Here is a 21,216-nt window from a genome sequence, read left to right as displayed (position 1 = left end):
TGTCCGCGTTCCTCCATCCACACCGCGACAGCCCCCGATCCAACCCTAACCCCTCCGGCCATCCGCATCGCCAACTCGCACGCAGGCGCCGAACCCCTACTCCTCGCCGGCGCTCAACACAACGTCCCCAGCGCGCGTCCCCGCTCCTCGGCGGCTCTCCGGTGCGTGTCCCTCACCCTCTTGCGAACCTTCACGCACATGCATCCACTTCTGGCGCGTTAATTTTACCTTCCGCGCTGTCCCTTCGCCTAGGGGCTAGGGCTTTGTGTAGGTCGCGGGGTTCGACTCCTGCGATTCGTGCGTAATGGAGCAGGACCAGAACGTTGCTACTCGTGTTGATTCCGGCAGCGCGGAGCCTGGTGCTGCGGCTTTTGATCCAGCCAGTGCCAATCCTGATGCCAACGCGTACAGTCAAAATCCGAGCTACGTTATTCAATCTGATGGGGCGCTTGTCGCCGGTGAGAGCGTCGTTGCCCCCGACGGTGGAGCTCAGGGGGACGATGCCTCTGCATATGCGACTGAGCACGTAGCATTCAATGGGACGGCTGACTACCAATCTGCAGGACTTACAGAGAATGGTGCTGCTGCCGCAAACGAGATGGGCGAGCCGGTTCCTGAACCATCCTATGAGGACGGTAATGTTGTGCTCACACGTTCGTCATAATTTGCTATGCTACCTGCTGTTTGTTCTTAATGTGCGCTTTGTTTTTTCAGCTGTTCTTTCAGCAGAAGAGGTTAGGTTGTGGAATGTCGTCATGGCAAATTGTTTAGACTTCAATGCTTGGACCACACTTATTGATGAGACAGAGAAAAATGCTGAGGTAAAGTTTGGATTGCTTCTCCTTGCATACAAATCATTCTTGTGACTTTCTTTGTGCCTATTGTTATATGTAAAGGAGCTAATTTGTTTACAACTCTCCCTTCTTTTGTTTTGGTCTCACATGCAACATGGTTTTCCATGTGATCATATGCTATTTATTTAAATTAAGTTGAATACAAAGTTATACTATTTCATAATGGCTTTGATTTGGGGGCATATTGAAAATATTTTGATGTATGATTATTTGCTTCCTTGCTTTTATTGGGATGTGCATTTTAAGGGCCTAAATTTGTACAATTGCTTCCCCTTCGACGGTATAGGATCTCAGTGTAGGCCTTCTAGTGGATTTCATGATCCTTGTGTTTCCTACAGTCATATCGAAGTGTTTTAGTGTTTGTTAAGTTTTATTTCTGTCCTATTGTAGCCTTGTATGATCTTTGGTCTTTTTTGCAGTGAAGTGAACTTAATAAGATTATTGTTTGATTGATCAATAATAAAATCTGAAAATTTTGTATGATGAAAATCTTCTATGCTAATGCCATGTTTTTTTATACTCTTGTCCAGAGCAATATTTTGAAGATACGGAAGGTGTATGATGCATTTCTTGCAGAATTCCCTCTTTGCTTTGGATATTGGAAGAAATACGCAGATCATGAAGGCCGGCTTGATGGTGTCAATAAAGTTATAGAGGTGTATGAACGAGCAGTTCTTTCAGTAACTTATTCAGTGGACATTTGGTATAACTACTGTCAGTTTGCAATTTCAACATATGATGACCCAGATATCATCCGAAGGTAGCAATTACAGATAATGCACCTATTTTGATGAAGTTGTTGTATCTAATGTTTTTGTTCTCTGTTTTATTTTGAATGGTTCAGCATTTGTAAAGCACCTTATATAGGACTGCCTCATTAAGTGCTACTCGCTAAATGCTCGTGCGTTGCAATGAAAATACAAACATTGTATGCGGTAACATCAAGCATAAACTCAACGTATGGAGATGTGGATGTGCCATGGGAGTGTCGTCGAATGAATGCATCGGGAGTGATGTTGTAGTTTGATTTCAAATGGGATCCGAAAAAGGAGGAGGAGATTATGCTCTAATTTCCCTCCTATTTTTTTAATTATTTTTATTAGTAAAACGGGTTACATATTCGTAGCTGTTAATAAAGGCGAGGAGGCTGGAGGATGAGAGTGGATGGCAAAAATGGGTAAATTATTCGAATTTTAGAGATTTTTATCATATGGGATGAGAAGAGAGTAGGGAAGATGTGACGTGGGAACCAACTCGCGTTTTATATAGGACGAGGGTGGATGGCAAAAGTGGGTAAATTATTCGAATTTTAGGAGTTCTTATTAGATGGAAGGAGAGTAGAGAAATAGGTGACGCGGGAACCAACTCATGTTTTATATAGTATAGATATAATATTTAAAAGCTCTATTTTTTGTGCAATCCATGTGGCAGCATAGCCCATTCGGAAATTGGATATATTCAAATTTGGTGCATGTTATTAGAGTGATCATATGTCTTCAATTTCAACGGCCAATTCTAGACCTACATCTAGTTATTAAATTTACAATGAAGTATTTATTTGATCTTGTGTGAACCCAATGTCTCTATGTAGAAATTTCCTTTGAGCCAATGTTAGTGCGTTAACGCGATCAGTTCATACATTAGCTAATTTGACATAATAACATTACCATGCTGCATAGAAACGATTCTATCAAGAATAATATGTCCTCCTTACATGTGAATGTGGCTACTACTCTTTGCGCATGCCAATCACCTCACATTCAGTGTTTCCTTAATGTAGCCCTTTTGTCTCATTGTTCCGTTTTTGCACCTATAACTTTGCTCACCTTTTCAGTAACTTACGTTGTCTTTGTTTTTTCTACAGACTGTTTGAGCGGGGTTTGGCATATGTTGGAACAGATTACCGTTCCAATCTTTTGTGGGATGAGTACATTAAGTATGAAGAATCGCTGCAGGCATGGAGTCATCTAGCCGTGATATACACGAGGATACTAGAGCATCCTATACAGCAGCTTGACCGTTACTTTAACTGGTGAGTTGCTATTATATCATTTCTTATGTATATTATTTTATTGTTGTTTATGTGTGGCTTACTAATTATTAGTGTTATTGGCTGATGAGTGGACGACGGAAATTTAGGGTAAACACGCGGACAACTATATCACTAGAATAAACACGCGGACAACTATACCATTTGGCATTTCCTAATGTTGCTATTATTTAGGCTTGTAATTTTAAGCATCTGAGTCGTAATACACAAGGTAGTTTCTCATTTTATAGTGGCTGATGATTGATAGAATGCAAAATCTTGTAGTACTAATTGTTATTTTTACTCAGCTTGAAGGAATTGGCTTCGACACGGAATTTGTCGGAAATACTTACTGCAGAAGAAGCTTCCGCATATGGTGTTACATCTGAGGACATTGCTCAGGCTCTTGATGGGGAGGCACATCCTGATGGTGTCGATAAATCTGCTCAACCTGAAATTTCAACTTCAACAGAAGCAGAGAACCTGGCGAAATATGTATCCATGAGAGAAGAGATGTACAAGAAGGCCAAAGAGTATGAATCTAAGATTATTGGTTTTGAGCTAGGTATTAGAAGACCATATTTTCACGTCAAGCCTCTTGACAATCCAGAACTTGAAAATTGGCATAACTATCTTGATTTTATCGAGAAGGAAGAAGACATTAATAAGGTATGCTTTTGCACTTCTAGCAACCTTTTGCCACTTATTTACTTAGTAGATTTCATGGAATGCTTGGAAACTTACAATCCAGTCTTATTGGCTCCACTATATGCTTTAACGGCTAGTATTGGACGAAGCTTCCTTTTAATGGGATATTGAACTGAGGATAGAGCATGGACATAATGTTTGGTTTCGATGAGGCTAAGTACTCCAATCTTTCATTTGTCAGTGGCCGTTCTGGGTTAATGATATATGGTACCAAATACCCCAGTTGTTTGAATTTTTAATCTCATATATGCAGGTATTTGCTTAATGCTCACCTTCTTAACCATCTATCTATCAAGCAAGGATGGTCCCTCCTTTCTTATGGAGGGGCCTTCCTAATCAGCTAATGGAGTAACCTGTGTGACTTCTCTTTTTTTTTGTCAATATCGAATTCTTACTCCTTTTATTTCCCTTTTTCCTGCTACATCAGTTTTCTGATGGTACACCATTCTGTTTCAGGTTATCAAATTGTACGAAAGATGTGTTATTGCATGTGCTAGTTATTCAGAATTCTGGATCCGGTATGTGCAATGTATGGAGGATAAAGGAAGCCTAGAACTAGCAAACAATGCCCTGACTCGTGCCACTCATGTGTTTGTCAAGGTATTATACGTTTACTTGTATAACAATTTATATTTGATTACATAATTTTTTTTCCTTTTAACATTTCCCTTTCCAATCCTTATCATACATGTTGCATATACTTTTGTATTTATATGTATATGTACATCAATCAGCAAGGTCTGAATGTGGATCTAACCAACATTCTTTTCTGTATTCATGGTAATATTTTTCAATGCTACAGAACATCTTGCTTTTGCACCTCTTAGATGAGTGTTTATTTGATGTTAGATTCCTTTTTCCATGCAGGAATGCAGTTAAAAAGAACAGAATAGAAAGATAACAATTTAGTTTGTAGGATGTTCATATGTACTTTAATTCTTGACTGATAAATTGCTAACGGTATACTGATTTGGGCAGCCTGGCTTTTCGAAATCTCATTTGATAACTGAAGCTTTCAAAAGCACAAGAAAACAAAATTTTAACCTGCGACTATGTCATGGTCAGTGTCGAACTTTTGGGTAGCCAAGTTCTGTAGCGGTAGCTCTCCTGATGCTATTTTTTATGGGATCTTAAAAATTTCTTTTTGAGTAGATAAGAAGTGTGTGTCTATATATATATATATTATGTGTCTAGGCTCAACTATAGTTCATGTTGCGCCGAGCCAACTCATGGAGCCAGTTCATCTTTGAGCACGAACCAACCTAGCCAGGGCACCCTGCCCGCCAACCAACCTAGCTTCCCACCTACCGCCAGCATGTATCCTACAAATCTCAGACGTACCCAGAGCTGTACCCATTTGAGAGAGATAACAGAGAAGACGGTAGTAATCGAATAGCGGAGGAAGTTGCAATTGATTACAATCAGCAGGAATAGTAATTTTGGAGCTTTTACAATCGTAATTGTCGTTACCATCGCATCAATAATAGTTACTAACCTATCGTAACTGTCATGTTTAATGCTAGTTGTAATCGTTTAAGCAATCTCATTGTAACTGTAGTGATTTTTAACGTTATTTTCAGTGATCACCGTCGTAACTCAGCATTGTTACAGGTCACAACTGAGGTGCAGATTACTTGTTATCTGATAATAACAACTATTCTTAGTTATAACTATCACAACAAAGCGTGATAATTAGTTGTAACTAAATCATAATTGATCGTTACTCATAGTAGACCTTAGTAGGTAACCTAACCATAATTGATAATAATTTGTGTTGTATATGATAGTAGCTAGGAATACACATTGTAATTGGTAGCAACTTGTAGCGAATAGGATCGTGATTCTATGAAATTTCAATGAATAATACTTTATCGTAATTCAGTAGTATAAACAATCTCAACAATATAGTAACAACAATTGTAATTATGAAAAAAAATTATCGCAAGTATCGAAAACTTTGTGGAGAACCTAGTTGTAACTAATCGTAATTTGTGATGGATATGATTGTATCTTAGAAGCGTTCCTTGTCGTAATTGATAGTAACTCATAGTCACGAAATGCTATATTGTTTAGTATGTTGTAACTAGTCCACACTCAACTACCATATTGCAACTAGAGTGTTTACCATGTTGCAACTAGAGTGTCTACCGTGTTGTACTCACAATGCATTGTCGTCACTAGAGTGTCTAATATGTTGTCACTAGAGTGTCTAATAAGTTGTAACTATGCTGTTTAACATGTTGTAATTCGACTGTCTCTGAATCACAACTACAACCTAAGTTGTACTTGCAGTATAACACAAAGCGCAACTATAATGTTGTAACTATATTGTTCAGTATATTGTAATTAGAGTATATACCATGTTGTAACTAGTCTACACTTGACAATGCATATCATAACTAGATTGTTTACCATGTTGTAACTAGAATGTTCACCGTATTGTAACTAGAGTGTCTACCATGCTGAACAATGTTTTAACTAGAGTATCTATTATGTTGTACCTATGCTATTCAGCATGTTGTAACTCGACTATCTCTTAGTCACAACTACAACCTAAGTTGTAACTGCAGTATAGCACAAAACGCAACTAGATGTCTACCATGTTGCAACTGTATAACGATCCTAAAATTTCATCAAAATATAGCCTTCATGGATCTCATTTTGTTAAGCGTATTTTTTCCAACAATATGCTTTAAATGGATAAAAAATCGGGTCTGTGGTTCTAGAGATATTGCATTTTAATGATTCGAATCAACTTTGGTGGGTGGGCTTGGATGTGTATGTGGAATCAGCGGATTGACTCTTTTATTTGTTGACTCACGGAAGGCATTAGCGGGAAGATGCTAGCTTGGCCGACCACAATGGCGCAGCGCAAGTCTATTCTGCGCCTAGGCGCAGAATAGACTTGCCGTGTGTGTATATATATATATATATTTGTGTGTGTGTGTGTATATATATATATATGTATATATTGTTTTTTACACAACACAATGCATATCACACAATATAGCCGTTTTAGATTTGCTGATCGCAACATGCCTTTTCTTTTATTATGTTTAACAGAAGCAGCCAGAGATCCATCTATTTAGTGCACACTTTAAGGAGCTTAATGGAGATGTTTCTGGAGCACGTGTAGAATATCAGCATCTTTACTCGGAACTATGTCCTGGCTTTCTAGAGGCCATTGTGAAACATTCTAATATGGAGCACCGACTGGTATGTCTTTGGACAAATGACAATATTGATAGCTTTTCTAAGTGCTCAAGAGTGTGTTTAATCTCTCTCTCCTTTTAGGGAGATAAAGAATCTGCTTGTTCAGTTTATGAGAAGACCATTGCTGCTGAAAGGGAAAAGGAGCAGAGCCAGCTCTTGCCAACACTGCTGATTCAATACTCACGTTTCTTATTTTTGGTAGGTCTTTATCACAATTTTGATATTACCAAAATGAGAAAATTCATGGTTTACACGCATGTCTAAATTGTATCATCCGAATATCTGTCTTTGTTGAATGAACATGCATGGTTAATTGATAAGAAAATAGTTTTGAAATTGTGCCTTTGTGTAAGTTTTCTGTGTATGAGACCTTTAATAGAAAGAGAATTATTTGCGCATACACATTATGATTTGCACTTTAAGCACTCCAGTTTGTCTTTTTGAGCTAGTAGCTGCCCTTTCTTTTCCCTATTTGATCAGTAGCCGATTGAACTCGGTTATGACTTCTTCGCTGTTTTTATCTTTATTATTTCTCTGTTTCATTAAGTGGATTTTGATGTATTCCTGAAAATGTGTAGGCTATCCGAGACTTGGAAAAGGCAAGGGAGACCATAACTGCATTGCATGAGCAGTTCAACGTGACGAAACTAATTCTCGAGGTTACATCTTTTGAAATTTATCTTGCATGTTTCAATTATTCTCTTCATTTACCCTTTAATTCGGCTAATACTGCCTTTATTTTGCAGGCTACCATCCATCTAGAGTCACTATTTCCATGTGAAAAGCGTATTGAATTTTTAGATTCCCTTGTGGAGAAGTTCCTTACATCTGATCCATCTCAAGTGGAGGTGGCAAGTCTAGGTGACAAAGAAGAAATATCTTCCATATTTTTAGAGGTAATACTTAAAGGCTGTGCCTTTGTACACTATAGTTCTCTACTTCTCTTGTTTTTTTTTGTCTGTTTAGAAGACATGCATCTTCAAATTTGTAGCTCAGGGCGTTTGTTTTGTCAATCTGCCTATGAGAGACTGAAGACCAAATAGAGGAATGATATTATTAGGTGTGTTAAGATAGTGTTACCTAACTGGGTGTGGTACGGTGGTTTATATAGTATAGGTAAGAAGTTTGGTTGTTTGGAGATTACACCACTGATGCTCTTGGCTAGCATTTGGGGAACAAACATGTAACTGTTCAGTGTGATCATCTGATTATTCATCGCTAGGGTAGGAAGTAGACTGATAATATTTGAAATTTTCATTCAGTTGAACTGTAGAGTTTTGCAAATATCTATGTATGGAATGGAAGTTTATATAAATGTGAAATTCCTGCTCTCTTCCTTTTTCCAATAATCACAATGATACACTTTTGTACAGTTATCATAGATGGGAATCTGCTAATATGAATTCCATGTAAATGACTGAGCAGCAGTATTTCCTTGCTTTTAATTTGTTTATGAACTTATCCATTTTGATTGTTAGATTATTGATACATTTACAAACTGTATGCAGTTTTTGGATCTCTTTGGGGATGCAAAGTCGATCAAGAAGGCTTTAAATCGGCATACAACTCTTTTCTCATGTAAGAGAAGCATTCTGTCATCAAAGAAACGAAAAGCAGATGATGCTATTGTGTCAGACAGAGACAAATTGGCTAAAACTGGGGGAACTCAGCCAGGCATGGCAACTGATCCAAATGCTCATAATCCTCCAGTTTGGCCTGCGACATCTGAAGCAACAGGGCAACAATGGGGAGCTGCTTATGCACCGCAGGTTGCATATTCTGACAAATCTGCATGATTTAGTTGTTCGCTTTTCTATGGTGTGAGATAAAAGACAGTTTTTTTAAAATGAAAATAATAGGAGAAATGAGGCATTTTGATTTTCTGGATTCAAACCTCTTTAGATCTTCCCAAACGTGGATAGAAATTTTGTGGTGATTTATCTTAGCACCTCTCATTGTTTCATCCTGAATTTGCAGCTAACATGCATGTTCCCTATGCTATTGGAAATGTGAAAATATATTGATTTTAGAACCCTTTTCTGTGACTTGTTCTTCCATTTTGATGTGCTCATTTGCTAGATTTAAAAGCTCATACTATGATTCTTTTCCATCACACCTAGAATTTGAATAATAAAACCCAAGAAGCTTTGGATGTGTTCTAGTATTTCTTTTACAAGCAGTCCCCATTATTTGGGTATAATGATGCTATTGTGATTAACTATTTTATTGTTGCATATGGACTTCAACTTGTTTTGCACTGTAGGCTGCGTATCCTCCATATGGAACTTATGACTACAGCCAGCAACTGCCTCAATCTGCTCCTCAAGCAGCTCCTTATGGTGCATATCCTCCAACATACTCTGCTCAGGTACTATTTGTGTTTTCTGCCTAAATTTACGAAGTGCTTCTGGATATTCAAAAGATTATGCTTAGCATATTCCAGAATTTGTTGCAATGAATAACTATGACAAATGTCATGCACTTTTTTAAGACCATCCAGATTCCCTGCTTGCATCTGGATTCCCAAAAGGGAAAATAAACATTAGGATATCAATTTGCCAAAAAAAGAGGCTTGGATCATGCCAGAATAATAGAGATTATCCTAGGTTAACAATTCTGTGCTTCTTGGGCTGCCATCATTATATCGTGGGATTTAAATTGTAATTATTTGGTATTTAGTTTCTTTCAAGAATTCCCTCCACTCCATAACTTAATTTATTCCTGGTGGATGATAGTTCTGAGGTTCTTACCCAAACATGCCTTGCTGCGCGGAATAGGTTACACTGATGGTAATTGGATATAATCACTGCTTGTAATCTGTCGAACAAACCGAGTGATACAACAAGGCCTACTGGCAGTGACCTATTTTCTATAGTTACGCCAACATCAACAGATATGAACCAGGCCTTACTATGTATGTGTGTTTGTCTTTCAAAATATTGTGCTCACTATTACTAGCAGTTAGTTTTATCTGGACTTATTTCTCCACTGTGCTGTTTGAATGGCATTGTTTGGGATTATGGATATCACCATTGTCTCTTGGACCTCGATATACCTCATTTTTCCAGTGAGCTATTTTTCTACCTTCATCTGTAACTTTAAATCTGTTAAATTTCATCTGATGCAATTATGTTGAAAAATATTGTAGGCCTACACACAACAAACCTACGCACATCCTGCAGCAATGGGGACGGCAGCACCAGCGCCTGCAGCGGCGCCAGCACCGGCCCCTACGGCAGTTTACCCTCAGCAACCTGCGGCAGCTCAACCTTACTATGGCACAACATACTACTGATCTGTACAATGATCCTCGACGTTGATTCAGCGAGCCTGCTAGGTTGCCTTGGCATGTGTCTGTTTCTGCAGTCAAATGGGCAGAGGTCTGCCAGTTCCAGGTAAAAGGCATCGCAAATCCTTTTGTACTGCTAGTGTTCCTAGAAGACTCGTGTCAGTGTTGGGGTGTAGCTCGCCCTTATCCGGATGCTATTTTGCGGTATTGTACGAGGACGGTCGCATGAGTCCAAATCAGAGATTTGTATAGTCGAACATTTTGGTTGTAGAATCCATGCCCCTAGAATTGCCATTGTTTTCTCGTGTGGATTAATGCTTACCGTAGACGCCGCATTTGAATTAGCGGTCTTTACTATGCGTGTGAGTTGCTGCCTCATAATTGTCATAATCTACAGTCCAAACCCGTTTGTAATGTGGGAATTCTTGCCGATGTCTTTGGGAATCGAACTATTACCTGCGAAAAAGGTCTTCGGAATTGTAGCTGAGGCGCATGACGGCACGAGCGGTGTCAATTGACTGCCAGTCTCACACGGTCCCGGGAAATACAACTCCACGTGGACTTGTGGCCGTATGGGATCCAGTGCCGTACCTAGTTGCCATGTACAGCATCAGAAAACTAAATGGCGTCATCGTACGCGGGAGGCGGGCGCGCTGATCGAGCAAAACGGCAACGTCGCCCCTAGGACTCGCACCACCGCATCGGCATCTCCACGCCCGAAGCACGCCGCCCCGTGGACGTAGCAACCCAGCTTCCTAATTTCCTTGGACTGGAACGTGCGCGAGCGCGCCCTGTCGTCTCGTTTGCCACGGCGCCTCGTCTTTGCCCGCTCCGCGTGTTCCGTGCTGCGCTGCACACGCACTCATACATGTACACTACACACACCCCCGTGGTGCTGCCGATATCTATCTCGCCCTCCACGGCTCTCCTCGTCGCATCACTAGCCCGTGCCCTCGATATTTTTCCAGAGCATGTAATTTTTGTCAACTATGTCCTTAGGAGGATACGAAATGGGGAGTCCTTAAAGCAGGCCAGGTAATGATGGAGCCAAAGCCAGTTTTTGCAAGGATAGAAACTGGGACGGCAGAGGCAGATCAAGCAAGTTCAAAGGTAGCGAAAAGGTGGGAAGAAGAAAGCACGTAGTAAAGGACTTGTAGAAGCATGAGTCAAGTTTCTGATGGAATAGCCTATCTGGTTCTGGATTTGTCATTTGCAAACATATCACATATTTTATGTTGTAGATAACAGAAAACCACCCGGGATCCTGAAGCTCTGTCGCGAAAAAAAGGCGTGGACATTTGTGAGAGAACTGACTTCAGTTTTGTTCTCCCAGGTTTTACAATTCAAGGTAGTGAATTGAGATTGCTAGGTTGGTACTTGGTACCCCAGGCCCCGAGTGAGTGCCCCCATTGGGGCAGATAAATCATTTCTATGCAATTTTACAAAGGTGCGCCTCACATTTGGCAAGTCCTTTTGGGTGCGGAAGGATGATGTTATGTGGAACTTAGCTGTTGGATGTCCTTGTGTGCAATCATAGACTTCCTGCATTTCCTTTTAGAAGACATATTTTGACTAGGCACGAGAATAAGGTCATAGAATCAAGAAAAAAGTAGAGTGAAATGACGAAGGATATCTTTGTGTTAATGTGTTGGAAATAAAATAGTTAGTAGCGGTTTGAGGAAGGTTGAATACTCGAAGGGAGATGGAAGAAAAGGAGGGCAAAAGTGAGGAGTCCTTGAGGTTGCACGCACACTTCGTATTTCGAAATAAGCTAAATTAAAAGAACCAGACACGAGAGAGAAGAAAAGTATAGATGCTCATCTATTTGTTTTCAAAGACCATTATGTTTTTCTGGAAAAATAAAAGTATATAATGCACCCGTAACGTCTTCATTCAGTCTAAGTTAAACCTTACCTACTAAACCCATAAACCATCTACTACTTTACACCTCTAAATAGTTGAAACCGCCGAGGACCGAGTTACCCTATCATTATCTTGCTGTGGTTTTGGAGCAAGTTCGTGAGTTGGAGTTCATCCCATATGCATGGCATACACATGAACCATGTGGATTGGAACCCATCAGGTTAGCTAAAATATCCTCTACCAGGTCGTCCTCCCTTTATCTCCATCGCTTCGTTCCCTGTTCTATTAGTCTAAAGTCCTGTTTGTTTGCTCTAGATTTTAGATGATAGATCATGAATCCTGTAAACAAACAACCAGATTCTAGAAATAAATTCTGCAAATATATAACTAGATTATAACACAATCCATAATCCACACAAGATAAATTTCTACTATTCACGATCTAAAATTGAGAATCCAAGAGGAAAAAAACATATCCCAAGTTCCAACAGCTCCCCTTGCCTGCCACGGTGCGGCAGTAATACCAAGGTCAGTTACTAGTTGAGGTCGCCGTCATCCGCCAGGACCGTCACCTTGGATGAATATGCAGGCGAGCCGGCAAGCACATATATTACGTTTCGGAAGAAAACATACATACGTACGTACACCTCTGATTTGGTATGGACGTATATTATATATACGCGGGAGCCTAATCAATTCCCATCCAACGAGCGAGGTAGCACCTGGCGAGCATCAGACGGACCATGTTACCTCCCCAGGATGCAATGGGGGCGGAGCGGAAAAGAAAGGGCGAAGTAAGCGTAGCAGTCAACTACTACTGCTGCTGCAATGCCAATTCGGCTTCACAGTAAAATCTGCAACTGTTGCTACGATGAACCAATGCTCCAATAGTGTACCGGACCTGCATCACTGTATCCAATGTGGTCCAGCGCAGGGGATCCGCGTGGCTGAATGTTGGTCCTGCACCCAATTACAAAGGAGAGGAAAACTGCGGCACGAGATGGGAACACTTGCACGAAGCAAGCAACCACGGCAATTTGCTTGTTATGGCAAGATAAATGGAGGGTGTGCATGCATCCACGTTCGTGCAATTCGCACGCAACGCAGCGGAACATGAATACCTGATCATGCATGCAAGCAACGGTGGCGATGCGGTGGCTCAAGTGTAACCCGCGCATGTGCCGATGAGCCAATCGATGCACTTCCGCTCGTGCAGGATGGCCTAGGCCGTGGTGCCTGGAAGCGGGCGATGCATATACGTCGCCGTCGTGGTCGTGGCAAAGAGGCGAAAACCATACGCGATGGGACGAGCAGAGAGCCCATGGACGTGCCACGGCGCACGCACGAGGCGGCCCACATGCCGCGCGGCATTACCGCAGTAGACAACGGGAGGGCGAAGCCGTAGCGTCAGCTTGGCATTCCTTTCAGAAATTCCATGAGACCTTCGTCGAAAGATTCATATGAGACTCATAAGAGAGGGTCTTTCTCTGATTCATGAGAGAGGGGTATTTTTCTTTATTTAACAATTGATATGTATAATTGAGAAGAAAGAAAAAAATACGTGACATACATAAGAGATGATTTTTCTGTAAGATCGGATCTTATAAATTTTTTTTTTACCACTCTAATCTATTATCTATGGAGCAAGCTCCAAGAGGATAAAGGAGAAGAGAGTGAGTGTGTTTTAATGCAGAATAATATTATGAAGAATAAATTTTTAAAGTATCTCGAAATTCCGATGGCTAACAGTGGTTGTTTTATGCCTGGTTTGGTGACTTTTTCTTCCTAAGAGTTAAAAAAGGAATCAATATATGTTGGTGACCCAGTCAATTCATGAGTTGGGTGGAATATTAGGGATGAAAACGGACGGGAATGATCGGGAAAACTCTCTAACCGTTTTCACTTTCATATTTTCTCTGCCGGACGAAAAAGAAAACGGGATAAGCGGGAATGGGAAAAAACAAAAACGGTCGGACATAATCGGATGGTCGAAAACGAACCAATCCGATCGGGAAAATACCGGTATCGGTCGGGATTCGAAAACACAAAATGGAAACACCGACCTACAGAACTATCAAGACATGTCAACATGTATAAGTTTAACATTATCTTCAGATAAAACTGAATTAATAAGTTTAATGAACCAATCCAATCAGCAAGTCGCATTAAAGTAAAAAAAATGTCATATGCTTTTTCGATTCACATGACATATCATTTTTTATCAATATTTCACTCAAACAATACAAGATACGAAGATACAACAATATAAGCTTTAGGACCGAGCAGTAGCTCGGTTGGTTCGCTCTCAGTGGCAGACTGACAGGGACGGTCAGTCGTGGGTTCGATCCCTAGGATCGACCCACGAGCCTCATCGGGGGTTTTTCCTTAGTAGTTAGGGGTATGCACACACGTGCCCGTTTAGCGAGAATATATCTGTAACGTGTATGCTTAGGACATGCGCATGTGTGCGCGTGTTAGGCGTGAGTGTGAGTGTGATGTAAGTGGGTTATGTACGTCATGTTTTGTATCCCTCTAAAAAAGAACCACATAAATCTTAACTCGATACTCGAGCATATAATAAACATAAGTGATAAGTCTCAACCAAAGATATAAGTGAGCGTATGGGTGAAAACGGACGGAAACGGTCAGAAAACCCCCCTACCGTTTTCATTTTCACATTTTCTCAGTCGGACGAAAACGAAAATAGGATAGACGGGAACGGAAAAAAACAAAAACAAACTGAAAAAAACAGGATACGGCACCGGGACGGAACAGGATTTTCCCGTTCCGTTTTCATCCTGCTGAGATTTTATCCCAGTCTAGCCCACCTTCTATTCAACCTGATTTTTACCTGAAGCGAACGTGGACTCCAAGGCCCAATAATCTGCTGCCCACATGTTCAATTTAGTCGTAGTTTACCACATGTTCATCGCTTCCACTTCCGTTTTGCTCGATAATATACGGCGATAGCGTTCCTCTATGAGGCCTGCCAGGAAGAGGTCGACGGCGCGGCCGGGCGCCGTCGTGGTCATGGCAGGAAACCACACGAGATGGAGCAGAGAACCCATGGACGCGCCACGCTCGCAGGAGGCCGCATCCGCATGACCACTCGCATTCCTTTCTTTATTTCCTTTTGACCACTTGTCCAATTTATGGAGGAGTACCAAAAGGCGCAGCGTCGGCATGCAGAAAGTTGGGCTCCCCCAGCTTTTGGACACGCCCAGCGTCGCATCACCTTGAAAATGTTCCATACTACAACGCACCCTCTGCCTCTGCTAAGTGCTTATTGTCTAATTGTAACCGGGCACACGGAAAACGTACGCCATGTCTGCTAAAACGAGTAGCTAGTTCCTTGTCTAAAGTAATGGCAGCGATCATACTCGTCTAAAGTATTAGCGAAAGCTCTTCTGCAGAAATCCAGGGTTGTAGATCGGTTCGTGCCTAGACGCGCGCTTTCTTCCCGCAGCTGCCGGTTCTTTTGGAGTGCTGTTCTTTTTGTCTACTCTCCCGCCCATGTTTTCGCGGTTGTCGCAGGTGCCAAACTGTTTCATGTGTTCCCGAAATCTAATTCGGACAATCTCCTTGCCCTACTGGTATTGGATTACTAGTTCTCGAGTCGACTGTGCAGTAGTAGAAGGAAGGGTGTTTAGGGTCTGTTTGTTTTCTGCTTCTGGTTCTGTTTCTGTCAAACAAAAGTCAGAACAAACGAAGTTACAGAGAAATAGTTTTTTGGAGAAGTCAAAAGGTTATTTCTGAGTAAAATAAACTAAAGTTGAGAAGCTCGCTGTTTTCTGAGAAGCTATGTGCTGAGAAGCTAAAAATTTATTGTAGAAGCTAACAAACTATTTTCAAAAACAGTTTTTTTAAAAAAAAAAGCTTTTCAGAAAAACTCAAAAATAAAAACTTAAACAAACAGACCTTAATTTCCTAGTGACCGATGTGTTGGGCGTTTTTGTACGTGACAGGTCCTAGCAGAAAAACGGTAACAAAACAGGAGAAAGGAAGAGAGAGAAGAAGACGACGACTCGGCAGCAGCAGCAGCAGCAGACTGCCGCTTCAGCCCTCCACAATAAATCCAAGAGACGCCGGACGGGCACAGACGCCCAGTCGGCCAGTCGTCATACTCCCCGAGACGGCGCATTGGATGCTCTAGCTCTACCCCGTCTCTGCCGGAAGTCCATTATCGGAGGCCAACGCAAACATTCCCTGTTCTTGGACCTTGCGTTCTTGGTTCCTCCTCCACAATCTCCGGTTCTGGGCAGTGGAGCAAGGCGTTGCTTGGTTTCTAGAGAGGAGAGGGGAGCTCAGGAAGAAAAGCCATGGTGCTTGAGGCATCCGGGTTTGCTACTTCTTGATAGCCCTCGGCATTGGCATCCTATCGTTCTTGGAGTCCAGGCTGGGTTAATCCGGCAATGAGGAAGCACGGGTGGCAGCTGCCCTACCACCCTCTCCAGGTATAATCTAGTTAGCGTGCGGGGTGCGGGGCTGTGCTTTCCCTTTTCCTCGCAGTGTTCTGGCTGTTCTTTGCATTTGCCACTCGCGCATTCTGTTACTCTGTTCTGCAACTGACTAACTGCAGGTGGTGGCGATAGCTGTGTTCGCGGCCCTGGGTTTCGCCTACTATGTCTTCGTCGTGCCGTTCGTGGGGACCAAGACGTTCCAGATTGTGGCCATGGCTATCTACACTCCATTGGTAAGGTTCTTGTCCTTTTGAGAGATTGAATTCGCTAGTGTGGATAGATCTGGCATTGGATATTTGTTTCACTGGTTGCCCTCCTGCGGTTAGCGATTTCGTGGCACCCAGCCATCAGGCATTGCAGGTTACGATGCTTTTCAGAGAAATGTAATATGATTTGCATGTGGAGTTGGACTACATAACTAATTGAGTGATAGAACAGTTTTATTTGGAGAGTAATGAGTGTCTTCTTGTTGCAGATTACATGTGTCGTTGTGTTATACATATGGTGTGCCGCAACAAATCCTGGTGACCCGGGCATTTTCAGTTCAACAAGGCATCCGAAATTGGATAAGGATGAAAAGCAATCCCAAATGGATTCAAATCATGGTCATGGAGGAAGGCCATTAAGTGAGGGTTTTGGTGCTGTTGATAACAGTGAGAAGCTGAGCAGCATGCTCGAGAGGAAGGATTCACCTTCTTGGCCCAGATTTTCTGGTATACTTTGCTTAATATGTTTCCCGCTTTCTTGCCTTTGCAAAAGATGCCTCCATTCAGATGATCAAACTTCAGAACAGAACATAAGTGAAGAAGGCATGTTTTTCTGCAGCTTATGTGAAGCAGAGGTATGACTACCCATGTCTATCATACCTGAGCTTCTGTTTCTTCAAGATGTACTGGTCTGCACGACTAAAGCTTGGTTTTAAGGTCACCTACAAACTATTCATGAACTTTTTTTAAGGGAAAACTATTCATAAACTTAGGAAAAGTGTACAGTGAGTTTCGCATTTACTTTTAGCAGTTTATGCTTTAGCCTGACATGTGCTTATGTAGAAGACTGTAGGTGGTGCCGTGGTGGCTTCATGCTTAGACCTTAAAAATGTTGCTAATATCCGGTTTGCTGTTCACTAGAGCTTTGACACACTCTAATGAATCTGTGAATGTATAAGCATATCTGGGCAATCAATGAAATTCACAAATTACTGTACCTAACTAGACTGAATTCAGAATGATTGGATGACGAGTAGTTTGAATCAAATGCTTATGTGATTCCAGATTTCAGATAATCGTCCATATGTGGTGTTTATGCAAGCATCCTCCGATAGCATCATTTCGGTGCCTTCCAGTTATGCAAATAAAGTTGTTTGCCCATTTGTCTAAGTATGCCCTAAAATTATATTACAACGGTTATAGTCAAATGGGAAGTAGATGTTCTGATGCTATTTTATCTTGGTTGGTGCAATATTTGGTGGTATCTTCAACATTTTTTATATCTTATGAAAAATAGCATAAATTATTCGCCTTTGGAATTTGGATGTCACTGTGATGTTTTGAAGAACACTATTATGCAGGTTTTGAAGAACAGTAAGCATTGCAGAGTGTGTGACAAGTGTGTTGATGGCTTTGATCATCATTGTAGAGTAAGATTTGTTTTTCCTATTGTTTCCCCTGATGCTAAGAACTATCAGTCCTCATAAGAATTATTATCTTATTTCCTCGCAAAAAATAATCTTATTTTCCCTGCTGTCTTTGTTCTTGTAGTGGCTTAACAATTGCATAGGGAAAAGGAACTACAAAGGCTTCTTTGTTCTAATGGCTTCTGCGGTTGCCCTGGTAAGTGTGGATGTCTCTACAAGCTGACAACAACAGGAATCTAAAGAGCATTATATCAGTGATATAGACCCTATGTAATGTCCCTTGGGTAATTTCATTTGCCTTTAACATCTGTAACCAAGTGGGACACTGCATGTAGCTAGCCATGTTGTTCCATGTCCCTTCTTGTGACCATGGTTTGTACACCTTGGACCAGCTTGTGATGCAGTGGTTGTCGGGAGTCCTTGTGTTGATTCTCTGCATTGTGAAGCGAGGGGAGTTCTCCAGGCAAATTGTCACAAAGTTGGGAAGTAGTTTCTCAACTGTAGCTTTCGTAGTTGTTGTGGTGAGTTCGACTGAAGTCTTCTTCTTTTTCCTTATCTAATATGTGTTTACTGCATTGAAATTCAGAGAATCTGTTGGTGCCATTTAAATGACGCTGATATTTTTGAAAAACATTACAACATTGGTAATACTTTCCCCCCTTTTTTCAGGCAACTTGCACCATTTTAGCAATGGTTGCGACCATACCACTCGCTCAACTTTTATGCTTCCATATCCTTCTTATCAAGAAGGTAAGTTGCTCTCGAGGTTTAATTGAAGAAGCCTTTGATAATAGCATACAATAGACACAATTTCATATTTGGACCATCTCTATCTTTTTTATCTGTTCCAGAAATTTACATGCTTTGTCAGTGGTCACTATATTTTGCTCTGTTTTCTTTATCCACTGTGTGGCTATTGTATTGAAACTCAAATGATCTATTCCCTTAATAAGAAACAACGACAGCTACTCTTCCTTTCTCCCACTTTAATGGTTCCCTTAATAAGAAACAACGACAACCACTCTTCCTTTGTCCCACAGTAGTCGATTGTTTGGTCATCTTTTCTACTGAAATAAGTCAACTGCATACAGCAATGAGTTGCTATAATTGGCCTTGGTCCTGTCAGCGAATTTTGTCTCTTTGGCAAGAAAAGTAGAACATATGTCCATTTGAACTTGATGTTCGTTTTTCCATATAACCAGAGGTTAAATTGCTTTTTTTTCATGTGTTCAGGGAATTAGCACATATGATTACATCATAGCTTTGAGAGAGCAGGAGGATCAACAAGAGGTTCCTGGACACCAAAGTCCGCAGATGTCTATTATTAGCTCTGTTACTGGATTTAGCACAGCCAGTTCTTTTGGACCACTTCATCGTGGTTCATGGTGCACTCCACCACGATTATTCCTGGAAGACCAGGTATGTGATAATGACTCATTTCTGTCAAAAACCTGATGTAACCAAGAGGTTAAAGATCCTGGATGTGCTAAAGACAGCAGAACATGATACACTACTGAACGATGGATCGAACGTTAGGATCTTGCATGTGTCATTTTGTTAATTAGCTGAATATGCCATTAATTTATGTTCTTATAAAGCTAACTGAAACCAAACAATATTATATGTGAAATAGTTAAGTCGAGTACTTGGATAGTGAGATCTGAAGTTTCAAGTACTAGAATTTGCACGTGCCCTCAAGTCATCATGATTAGTGAAACACGCTAAATTTTGTTTTCGAACAAGTAGCATAACGTTTCGGTGTCAATTAGAAATACTTTATCAAGACTGTAGTTACACTAGCCACATTCACCAATGTTATCCAAATTCAAGAAGCTTAACTCCTGGCGATTGGTAAAAAGCTTCCTCAGCAGGCTGAATTAAAAACAATGATAACCATGCATCATCCATTATCCATCTCCCATCCGTAACAGTTGATGCTTATTGCTTGCTCCATTCTTTCCCAGTTTGATGTCATTCCTCCAGAGGTCGGCATGTCACAGAACTCAGGCAATAAGAAAACTAAGGAAGAGGAAGGAGCAAGGAGAAAACCTGGAACAGTTAAAATCAGTCCATGGACACTGGCACGCCTTAACGCAGAGGAAGTTTCTAAGGCAGCTGCGCAGGCAAGGAAGAAATCCAAAATCCTGAAGCCAATTGCAAAACATGATGCCCCAGACAACGGCATTAAACCTAACAACAAGAGGCGACCTGACAAAAGAGGTCATTTTCCAGCTGAACGTTCTCTTGACCCCCTTGCAACTCTATCTGCAAGCGGTACCGAAAGCCACTTCAGTGATGCGGCCACGGAAATTTCCGGCAGTTTAGCCCCATTACAGCTTGAAGCGAGAAGCGCTTTCCAACCAAGTACCGCAGCATCCACAAGAAATGTTGCTTCGTCACCTGAAAGTAGCTTTGACTCGCCTGATCTCCATCCCTTCCGCATTTCTTCATCCACGGCTGACGATATGCAGGGAGTCTTGTCACATCCAGCTCACAAGGGCATTGAGTTTACAAGATCGTCAAGCGACGGATATGAAGCATCAGGAGGGGAAGATAGCGACCGTATCCCTTCAAGAATTGTGCACAGATCGTCAAATTGGGCGAATGCCATTCTTAATTCTGGTCAAGGAGGCCCTTCAGCTGATCTGCATATTCCAGCATCTGAAGGGTTTCATACTGACATGAAGTCGAGCTAGTTAGATATGCCTTCCTTGCAGGCAGCTTTTGACTTGCTGACCAGCTGGACTGGAATCATATGAAGATGCGCGTGTTGGTTCCTAGAGAATTGTTGGATACAACAGAGCATTGTTGGCAAGAATTGGCTGGTCTCGGGCTTTCGGATTAGGTTTAGTTGCTAGATTTATCTGATTATATGTGCGGTTTTGGGTTAGTGCTAGGTGCCAAATTTTATCTGATTATGTGTGTAAAACTGCATTAATTGCTGTTGTTGTTTCTTTGCAATGTGTTAGCATTCCCCTGCCGTCTTTCAAAATGTGAATGTGAGGATCTTGGACTTGTTGGAGCTTGATCCATATTACAGTGTCCAAATCTCTTGCTGTGCTGTCTGATCACGTTAAACAATTGAATTCGTTCTTTATGTTTGCAATTTGTTTTGAGAATCATGGAGAGATGAGTAATAGTTCGGTCCTTTCTTGTGCGGTATCGGC

At 41.3% G+C, this 21,216-nt stretch overlaps 2 protein-coding genes across 6 annotated transcripts; both read left to right on the top strand.

The window, feature by feature from the left end:
* LOC133911876 (pre-mRNA-processing factor 39-1-like) lies at positions 1–10,459 on the top strand. Of its 3 annotated transcripts, none has more exons than XM_062354324.1 (14): positions 1–161; positions 260–635; positions 715–821; positions 1,385–1,614; positions 2,719–2,886; positions 3,192–3,552; positions 4,048–4,191; positions 6,655–6,807; positions 6,886–7,002; positions 7,383–7,463; positions 7,551–7,700; positions 8,313–8,573; positions 9,068–9,172; positions 9,953–10,459. In XM_062354324.1, exons 2-14 carry the CDS (start codon positions 305–307, stop codon positions 10,097–10,099), a joined length of 2,355 nt encoding a protein of 784 aa, XP_062210308.1. In that variant the 5' UTR covers positions 1–161; positions 260–304; the 3' UTR covers positions 10,100–10,459. The 3 variants fall into 3 exon arrangements, with proteins under 3 accessions (XP_062210308.1, XP_062210310.1, XP_062210309.1); XM_062354326.1 differs by having other exon boundaries at positions 8–161; positions 272–635; XM_062354325.1 differs by having other exon boundaries at positions 8–161; positions 253–635.
* Positions 10,460–16,067: 5,608 nt separating this feature from the next.
* LOC133911875 (probable protein S-acyltransferase 22) lies at positions 16,068–21,075 on the top strand. 3 transcript variants are annotated; one of them, XM_062354322.1, is made up of 10 exons: positions 16,068–16,410; positions 16,536–16,649; positions 16,892–17,129; positions 17,242–17,339; positions 17,984–18,052; positions 18,174–18,245; positions 18,442–18,570; positions 18,719–18,799; positions 19,283–19,468; positions 20,014–21,075. In XM_062354322.1, exons 1-10 carry the CDS (start codon positions 16,369–16,371, stop codon positions 20,743–20,745), a joined length of 1,761 nt encoding a protein of 586 aa, XP_062210306.1. In that variant the 5' UTR covers positions 16,068–16,368; the 3' UTR covers positions 20,746–21,075. The 3 variants fall into 3 exon arrangements, with proteins under 3 accessions (XP_062210306.1, XP_062210307.1, XP_062210304.1); XM_062354323.1 differs by having other exon boundaries at positions 17,205–17,257; XM_062354320.1 differs by having other exon boundaries at positions 16,892–17,257.
* Positions 21,076–21,216: the final 141 nt, after the last annotated feature.

This window comes from Phragmites australis, chromosome 3, assembly GCF_958298935.1.
Source record: "Phragmites australis chromosome 3, lpPhrAust1.1, whole genome shotgun sequence".
NCBI lineage: Eukaryota > Viridiplantae > Streptophyta > Magnoliopsida > Poales > Poaceae > Phragmites > Phragmites australis.
Note: the sequence above shows the minus strand (reverse complement) of the source record. Positions and strands in the feature narration are given on the sequence as shown.